Consider the following 10000-nt stretch of genomic DNA (forward strand, 5'->3'; position numbering starts at 1 on the left):
TCCTCTAGATATTAATATATTTAATATATTTTATTTAATATATTTTATTTCATTAATTTAATTATAATTAATTTAATATGACTTTTTAAAAAATTATGTTAATTTTTTACAATTATTTTGCAATTATTTTAAAAATATTTATTTGATTTATTGTAATTTTTATGTTTTTTACACTAAAAAAAAGTTACTTATACCTTGAGGCACACTCAGTTTCAGATCTTTCTCCAGACCACGTCTGCAAAACTTTTATTTTATTTATTTATTTTATTTTTTTTGGGCTGCGTTTTTCAAAACACTGAACCGTTCTCTACATTTAGACACAAAGCTAACATCTGTTGTGTGTGGTTTGGAAACACTGCCATTCAAATTCCACTCATTTACTGATTACACCAAGTGTGCATGCAGTGAGAAAACACTTCTAGCCGATCTGTTTACTGAGAAATCAGAGCTAGAGCACTATAAATACACCTTTTCTTTACACTAACTGTGGGCTTGTTTACAGTAGCTTCGATATCTTCTATTGTGGCTCATTAGAAAACCCCATTAGTCACACATCTCTGGCAAAAGCAAATACCTCATTCATTCAAAACTATTTTAACTCTTCTCAAAATAGTGTTGTTGCAACATAACTCTTCACACAAGCATCTTATGGTTATGCATGCCAACTTTTGCTTGTTCAGTGTGTGGCAAAGTGCACAAGTTTGTCGTACAGTATCATGTGCACAAATACTGTATATGCCGTATGTTTACATATTCCTACACATTTACACAGCCATCTGAAAGATTTAGCCCTTGGTATAATTCTAACATTACATCAGAAGAGATGTGCAGGTGTCATTTCATAAAAAGAGATAAACTTTGTTTCATGTTGACTTTAAGGTTTTGTGCAAACTAAAAAGGGAAAACCGAGAAAGTGTGAAAATCCAGGTGTGAGAGCATTTGAAAAATGTGCTGCAAATATACAGTGTTTTGCAGGTGGTGGAGTATAAATGATTTTATGAGTTGATGGGTTCAAGAGTTCAAATCGTTTATAATAAACACTACGATATTCCATTAAAAATAATAATTGCGACATTTTTTTTTTCTACAAAATGAAGTTTCCTCACTGACCAATTATGAATGTAATATGTATCAAGAATTATAAATAGAAAATGATGATGCATCATTACAAAATAATAGGCTAGTTTATCTCAATTTTTTTACATAAACATTAACGTAGCCGTTGACGTATTAATGAGATCCTATTGCAGTGAAGGAAAACGCCCAACGATGTATTTGTGAACCAATCGGAAAGCAAGACCAGCTGCGGACGGCCAATCAGAGCGGAGCAGCAGCTGTGAGTGTCCAATCAGCGTCGAGCCGGCTCGAACTGTCTGATGCGAGGAAGGCTGAAGTGAAAACAACGGTGGCTCAGGGTGGGACTCTGAAAGGCCGACGGCTTCTCATTTCCTCACAAGATTTCCTTATTTAATTACTTCAACATCCCTGGCCACATGTACGTCTCAAAGTAATCTTCCGATAAAAGGTGGAAATTCGTGGAAAGCTGGGTGAAGTTAGAGCAGAAATCAGCGTGAAAACCGAGTAAAAAGCAGACATGGACGAAAAGGCGTTTTCGAAAGAGCTCGATCAGTGGATTGAACAGCTCAATGAATGCAAACAGCTCTCAGAAAACCAGTCACGTGTTTTTGGTTGAGGACTCGCTTCTTTAGTGATAAACAATTCCACAGATTTTCGAAACAATAATATGAGGATTTTTAATGACTCTGTTGGTGAGGTAATTTGCATTCCACTTCTTATTAATGTTTCCGTTTTTTTATTTTAATCATAGAAAACCGAGTAAAAAGCAGACATGGACGAAAAGGCGTTTTCGAAAGAGCTCGATCAGTGGATTGAACAGCTCAATGAATGCAAACAGCTCTCAGAAAACCAAGTCAAGAGCCTCTGTGAGAAGGTATGTGTGTGCAATACAGCATCAACATCGCCTTTCAGTGTTTATTTGATTTTTCCGCGTTAGCCGCCGAGTTACAAGATGGCGGGCTTTTAAACGGACCCAAGAAACTACGATTGTTCTTAATCTCGTGACAAAACACGACGCAAGTCGACTAGTCTAACGTAAATCTTTTATGAAATCACTTGTGGTGAATACTGAGTTGATTTGTGCGGTTTATGAATTACGGTAACGTTAGCCTGAAAGCTGCAGTAACGTACGTTACTAATCAATCTACGGGAACCCGCAGTAAACTACGACTTGTTAGCAAGTAAGTTAACGTACTAAATCTTCTGATTAAAACAACATGTATGTGTGTGTGTTGTCGAGAGTTTCTAAGCGTATAGATGTTTATTTTGAAAACGCGACGCTGCTTCCTCGTCGCTCACGCGATCTCAAAATGGCGCCCGTGTAACTGACCATCATCTGATGACAGCGACGCACACACATCTCACTGTTATCCAGCGCTCTTTGGACTTTTATACTCCTTTAACATACTTAGTTGCTCTTCCAAAAGTGTACATTTAGGTGTGAGCCTGGAGTGTGTGAAAGGTTTGCTTGCATTTCGGGGGCCGCTTGAAGATTTAACCGTGTTGGTCGCTTGTTGCTGCAGCGGATTTTGTTAGTTGTGCTCATGAGAAAAAACACTAGCAAAAGTAAAATAGCCATTAAGTCACTGCAACTTATTTTATATTAATTATATTCATATGTGCACCAATGAGGTAACATTTAATGAGGGCCAATGTGTGGCACACTAATCTTGCAATCAGTTATAATCATGTAGATTGATAGAATCAGCCATTTAATAATCAAAAATAACTAATTGAACTATATAGAATCTATACAATAATTATTTTTGTTAATACAGTGTTGGTATGGGATGAGTGATACATTTATTTTTTATGTTATTGTGTTTTATTTATTTTATGTTGCCCTTCATTGATTAGTAACAGCTGTTTTACTAATGAACTTTCAGGAGCTGTGTTTTCAATGAGTGGACATCTGTTCTTTAATTGTTTTGTTCTACACCTGAGCCCATTTCTTGGTTTTGTATGTGCACACCTGTTTTATTGTCTATGTTGTAAGTATAACTCTTATTCTGAATGATTTGAAACATCTGGTGACGCATGAGACTTCTGTTGACGTATGCAGGACTTCTCTAATCATTTTGTGCTCTTAAAGGGATAGTTCACCCAAAAATGAAAATTCTGCTGTCAATTTCTCACCATCATGTCGTTACAAACCCGTAAGACCTTCGTTCATCTTCGGAACACAAATTAAGATATTGTTGATGGACTGGTTCATCCGTGCAGAGTACGATCACACCCGTGTGATTTGAGCATTTAAATCTGCGTTCGCGCTGACCTAAAGAGAGCAGCTGTCTGTCATGAATGAAACCGCTTCAGTCTTTTCAACCACACAGTATCATTATTTCTGTGTTACAAACATTCAAATCACAGAAGTACTGGGATAAAAGTTTATAGTTCAGATATAAACTGTGTGTACGATGTGTACGGTAGCGATTAAATTAGAATAAATCACCTTTTGAAAGTAATTTGACGCTTCAAATGAAGATTTATCGATTACATTGTTACGCCAGTAGGTGGCGAAAAGGGGCTGTTAAAATGTATTTGTCTTTGAATCATACAACAGATTCGTTCAAGAACGCGAATTCATCCAGTAATGAAACAAGTACATCTTGAGTGAGTCATTGAATCATTCATTCATAAATTACATGTGATTTCGTTTAGTCGTCTGTTTTTTCTTCAGAATCATGAGAGAACCACAACTTCCATTGGGGGGAATAAAAAGAAAGAAAAAAACCCACAATTTTTCCAGAATCATGCAGTTCTATTTTGCACACAAACAGCTCTTAAAGAGTCCAGTTTTTATGTAGTCTGTTGATTTTTGTTCATGGTATTCATCTGCAACTAAATGGTTTGCAAAAAAGAGACACAGGATAAATGTTTGATATTATTATTTAATCACACTGGAATCGAAAAGAATCTGAATCGATAAAATTCAAACGATACCCAACCCTAGTAGTATTACAAACTTAAGGTAACTACTGGGCTATTTAAAATATAATTAATTGGCATGAAATTTCACAAGTGTGTGGATTTTTGACCTGTATTTGAAGCACTTGAGGGTGTGTCTTATTAAATGTCGCTAGAAAACCGCAATAAGCTGTTCTAAAATCGCCGTAACCCACGGCTTCAAGTGGCTTATTGCTTTTAAAACATTACTACATAAACCTGAGAGGGTTTCATAAAAAAACCCACAATAATACTGACAGAAAAATATTCTATAGCCTAAATGTGCGTTTATAGAATATTTTACAAAGTGGCTCAGACAATCATAATCAAGGACTGTCATAATAATAATGCGGTTGTTTTTCCATGCGTCTGCTGCTTTGCCCCAATCGATTTTTGTGTGAACTTTCTGATTGATTTCATTCAACACCAAACCGCTCGACATCGTTTTAGTTCTCGGTGTTTATCAGGGCCTTTATGATAATAGCATTAGAATAATGAGATCTTGTTATTTTTTTATTTCCTCTGCAGGCTAAAGAAATCCTGACCAAGGAGTCTAATGTGCAGGAAGTGAGATGTCCGGTCACCGTGTGTGGAGATGTACACGGCCAGTTTCATGATCTTATGGAACTCTTCAGAATCGGAGGAAAGTCACCAGACACAAACTACTTGTTCATGGGAGATTATGTCGACCGAGGCTATTACTCTGTGGAAACCGTCACGTTGCTCGTCGCTCTCAAGGTACGGGCCTGTTTTGGTAGTTTTTGACCTAAATTTCATAAATATTAAAGGCATAGTTCACCCAAGAGTGAAAATGATCATTTACTCCCCCCTCAAGTTGTTCCAAACCTGTATACATTTCTTTCTTCTGTTGAACACAAAAAAAGATATTTTGAAAAGCGTTTGTAACCAAACGGTTGCTGGTAGCCATTGACTTCCATAGTATTTTTTTCCAGACTATGGCTACCGTCAACTGTTTGGTTACATTTTTTACAGTTTTAAACGACTACATTCTCGCCTGAAATACTAAATTTCATTGACTACATACATCAACAACCGGTGAATGGAGAACGCCATGATCGGAGCTGTTTTTGTTGTGTTTCGTGATAATGGAGATGGAATGTAAATGCATGATTTACGTGACTGAAAGAGCAAAAAGTTGGGCTAAGAGACAAAATCTCCTATGACAACTTGCAGTGTTACATATCGAGGCTGAGAAAAGAACACAACACTGCAGACAACAGGTAAATGCCCTTATCGCTGTTTTCTATGTTCATGGAGTAAGTATTTTTACATGGCTTTTTAAAAATGTGGCCAATCAGCGTACACTTACGTCACTGGCAGTTCCTATAGAACTGTTTTAGACTCTACTCTGAAGTAGGAGCTAATTTAGTTCCTCCAAACGGAGTTCCTAGAACTAAAACCGTTCCTAGTTCCTGCGATGCGAACACGCCAAAAAGTGGGAACTTCCGCCAATAGTTCCTCCGGTGCGAAAGCCCCTAAAGAGACCGCAGCCTATAAACACCTGCTTCTCTGCTAATCAAACAACACAGCTTTAACAAAGATTCATCTGTATTTAGGCTAACGTATGCAGTGAGATTTATTGTGTTTTACACTTAATTGTTACATTTCTGCACCTAAACACTACTGTTACTGACTTCATTTGTAACGTTGTTGTATTCATCTATGCTTGTAATTTTGTGTAATTGTTCTTGTTTTATTACTGACTTTATTAGTTAAGCTAGTAGATTCTGCTGGGGGTATAGAAGTACTTAAAGTAAGCTTTTAATAATAAATGAAAAGCAAACTTTTTTTATTTTTTATATATATTTATTTGCTGATCCGATCCGTGACTCAAAATCCGAATTGTGAGTTTTCTGATCCATTGCACCAGTAATCTTAATCATAACATAGAGGTTAGATAGTCGTGTCACAACATTTGGGAGGTTTCAACTACTAATTAATTCACAAGCTAAAGTATTTGTGTGTAAAACACTTTGTTTATTTGTTATAAATTAGCATCTCATGTTGCTCCGAGGATTTTTTTTTTTAATGTCTTTGCATCCTGTTATGTAATTAAATTTTTTTGTGTGCTCATTTGACTTCTAAAAAAGAAAACGTACTTGTTCAGTTGCGTCTGCCTCCATTTATTTGTAATCACAGAACTTTTTAGTCCAAAAGCCTAAACATTTAAATACAGATACATTATTTAGAAAGAATGATTAATTTCCATAAATATTCCACCGATGTATACAATCTGAGAAGGTTTGAGCGCTCTCTCCCACCTCACTGTATTGTTATCTTTCTGCCAGAGCAACAGAGTTATGATGTGATTTATGACAAATATTGATATCAGGAAGTCCAGTGTCAACGGAGCATCGACAGATGAAATATGAAAACCAAAAACATACACTGACAATGTGCCATTTTTCTGTGTTCTTTGAGAAGTCTCTGGAAGCTTATATATTTATATTTAAATACATAATTAGTATTTATTATGGCATAGCCTTTAGTTGACTTGATGAGAATATTGCTTGTGAATAAATGATATTTACAGAAGAGTTTTTAAAAAGAGAAATGGGAAAACGGGCATGTAAGCCATAACAATGTCCTGCAGTCTGTACTCATACTGTACTCAAGTCACGAGACCATGTCTAATGAGTCTTTATGCAGGATGATGGCCAATTTTATTTTTTTAATCATTGGTTATGTCTTCAAATTCTAGGTAAGGTACCGTGAACGCATTACAATACTTCGAGGGAACCACGAAAGCAGACAGATCACACAAGTGTACGGCTTTTATGACGAATGCTTACGGAAATACGGCAATGCAAACGTTTGGAAATACTTCACAGACCTCTTCGATTACCTTCCCCTTACTGCATTGGTAGATGGTCAGGTATGTGGATCTTCTCTCTGCTGAAGCTCAACTGAAGCTGTGACGTGTTTTCATGTTAAAATACTCTCTCCTGGGTTTCACATTTGATCTGTTTGTTTGATTCCAGCCTGCCTGTCATTATTTCTGCGCTTCTGTTTGCTGTAAAGTAAACTACAGCCCTATGAAATCCATTTTATTTTATTTTTTCCAAATTCTGTTTTTTCCATTTAATCTTTTTTTTGTTGTTTGTTATTTTCGTTTTTTGGATTTCATTTTAGTTGAATTTAGCGATCAAAAAGCATGTCTAATTAATTGAGATCATGAAACTTGTACAATTTAACAATTACATTTTGGAGCCCTATGAAATGTTTATTTTTTTTCCTCCAATTAGGTTTTATTTTTACTGAATTCAGTTTTAGTTCTTCTAGTTTTTATTTTAATGGTTTAATTTAATAATCAAAAAGCGCATATAATGAATTCAATTAATAAAAAAAACATTTTATTATTTATATTATATTTATATAAAAATATATTTCGTTGTTGTTGTTGTTGTTTTACAATAATAGGGTCCCGTGAAATGTTTCGTTTTTCAGAATTTTAAAGTTAATCAAACGAAGGCATAAAACATGAAAAGTTGAATGAATCTTTTAATCAAATGAAAATTAAAAGAGATGCACTGTTAAAAATCATAGCGCCCTCAGTAAACCCTTCAAAGGGTATTGTGAAGGTTGCATCTCATTTTTTGTTTGTTTATCTTTTTTGCTTGCAGATCTTCTGTCTTCATGGAGGATTGTCACCGTCCATAGACACTCTTGATCACATCAGAGCGCTGGATCGTTTACAGGAAGTTCCTCATGAGGTATTGGACATAGATGAGCCTATCATGCCATTTAGCAGCAAATGGTGACAGCTGCAACCCTCCTGTGTGTTTTACACGTGCAGTTGAGTCTAATGGCGAAATAAAGCTGAAAAACAATGCTTTCAACCGCACTAATGGCTCTCTTTGTCTGTGGTCTTCCTCAGGGCCCCATGTGTGATTTATTGTGGTCTGACCCAGATGATCGTGGAGGTTGGGGTATTTCTCCTAGAGGTGCAGGCTACACCTTTGGGCAGGACATATCCGAGACATTCAACCACGCTAACGGCCTTACGCTGGTCTCTAGAGCTCACCAGCTAGTGATGGAGGTGGGAGCATCGCTTGATGCCACAATCAGCTCATAATCTTCTTTAATTTGAAGTTGGATAAATGAACTTCGCTGCTGAATGGGACACGTTATCTTAAATTCATATGTGGATAGTATTTGAATTTCTTACTTTGCTGAAAGATCAGTCGGGTCACACATCTTCAGATCTCAACAGTGTGAGCGCTTCACTCGCGACTAAAAGAAGTGTGAACTGTAAAATGTGTTTAGGAGCATGCGTGTTCTCAAAAGTGTGTTTTACAAAAGTTAAGGTCATAAAAGGCCTTATCCTAACTGGTATAACAAACGATTTATTTTAAGAGGCCTTAAATTTGGGGATGGAAAAAACAGATTAGAATACAGCCTATTATGATTACACTTAAAGGCTATGATTTTATTAAATAAATGAGAGCTGCACGTTCAAAGTCAAAACATGGCACTGTTCACAGACTCGCTGTTTCAGAGCAGTTCACAATCAGTGAATACTGTGTATTTATGTCAGTAGATTATAATAAACGTAATATAAATCTAATTTTAGAATGTAATATAAATCAGCATATTAGAATGATTTCTGAAGATCATGTGACACTGAAGACTGCAGTAATGATGCTGAAAATTCAGCTTTGATCACAGAAATGAATTATATTTTAAAGTTTTTAAAAATAGAAAACCATTATTTTAAATTGTAACTTACTGTTTTTACTGTATTTTTGATCAAATAAATGCAGCCTTGATGAGCAGAAGAGACTTCTGTAAAAAAACACACAAAAAATCTTATATCAGTGGTTCTAAAATAACACTATAACACTAATATAATGTTTATAATAATGAAATAATAAATAATGTAATAAAAATAACACTAATAATAATGTTTGCCTACAAATCACCACTGGCTCTGCACCCCTTTACCTAAATTCATTACTTCAGACTTGTGTGCCTCTAGAAGCTTGCGTTCTGCAAGTGAACGTCGCTTTATTGTTCATCCCAAAGAGATACAAAATCACTTTCACAGACTTTTACATTAACTGTTCCCTCCTGGTGGAATGACCTGCCCAACTCAATCCCAGCAGCTGAGTCCTTAACCATCTTCAAGAATCGGCTAAAACACATCTCTTCCATCTTTATTTGACCCTCTAACTCTAGCATGCTCTATTCTAATTCTATTCTTTAAAAACAAAAAATTTGCCTAAAACACATCTCTTGCATCTTTATTTGACCCTCTAACTCTAGCATGCTCTATTCTAATTCTATTCTTTAAAAACAAAAAATTTGCCCCTTTTAGACTTGCACTCTATTCATTTACTAACTGTTGTTTTCTTAAAAAAAACTAACACTAGCTTCTCTATTCTTTTTGCATTCTATCTGTTTTCTTTTTATTTATTATACAATTAACAAAGCGAATTATAAAACGGAGAGTTCCGGTGCTTGATTCTGATTGGTTGAGCCACGTTCGAAGCTGTTGTAAATTACGCTACAAAGTAACACAGGCTATAAAATAGCTCCGCGTCGTACCTAACAATGCCCCGTAGCTGTTATAAATTCACTGTAAACCACGGCTTCTTGGGACTTAATGCGTTAATAAAAAAGGCCTTGCTACGTGTACTGCGTTAAGCTAACTGAGACTGTTATAGCACTTGCATATCATTGCTCTTTTGTTGATTCTGATTGCTTGGATAAAAGCGTCTGCTAAATGACTAAATGTAACACACTTTTCTCCTCTAGGGTTACAACTGGTGCCATGATCGCAACGTGGTAACGATTTTCAGCGCACCCAACTACTGCTACCGCTGTGGGAATCAGGCAGCCATCATGGAGCTCGACGACACCCTCAAGTACTCCTTGTAAGTTGGAAAGCTTGATGGAAGCGGATGCAGTTTCTTGAATGCTGTTGATCTGAACGTGTCTGATCTGTCGTGGTGTG

General features: G+C 36.0%; 1 protein-coding gene across 1 annotated transcript in view; it reads left to right on the top strand.

Moving 5' to 3' along the window:
* The first annotated feature begins 1832 nt into the window (after window positions 1-1832).
* ppp2cab (protein phosphatase 2 catalytic subunit alpha b) overlaps window positions 1833-10000 on the top strand; it is an 8779-nt gene continuing 611 nt past the window's right edge. The window contains exons 1-6 of the mRNA XM_016451411.1: window positions 1833-1951; window positions 4552-4761; window positions 6746-6919; window positions 7668-7757; window positions 7922-8083; window positions 9802-9920. Of these exons, the coding sequence (XP_016306897.1) occupies window positions 1850-1951; window positions 4552-4761; window positions 6746-6919; window positions 7668-7757; window positions 7922-8083; window positions 9802-9920 (857 nt within the window). The 5' untranslated portion in view covers window positions 1833-1849. The remainder of the gene's footprint in view (window positions 1952-4551; window positions 4762-6745; window positions 6920-7667; window positions 7758-7921; window positions 8084-9801; window positions 9921-10000) is intronic.

This window comes from Sinocyclocheilus anshuiensis, unplaced genomic scaffold (genome assembly GCF_001515605.1).
Source record: "Sinocyclocheilus anshuiensis isolate Anshui unplaced genomic scaffold, SAMN03320099.WGS_v1.1 scaffold207, whole genome shotgun sequence".
Lineage (NCBI taxonomy): Eukaryota > Metazoa > Chordata > Actinopteri > Cypriniformes > Cyprinidae > Sinocyclocheilus > Sinocyclocheilus anshuiensis.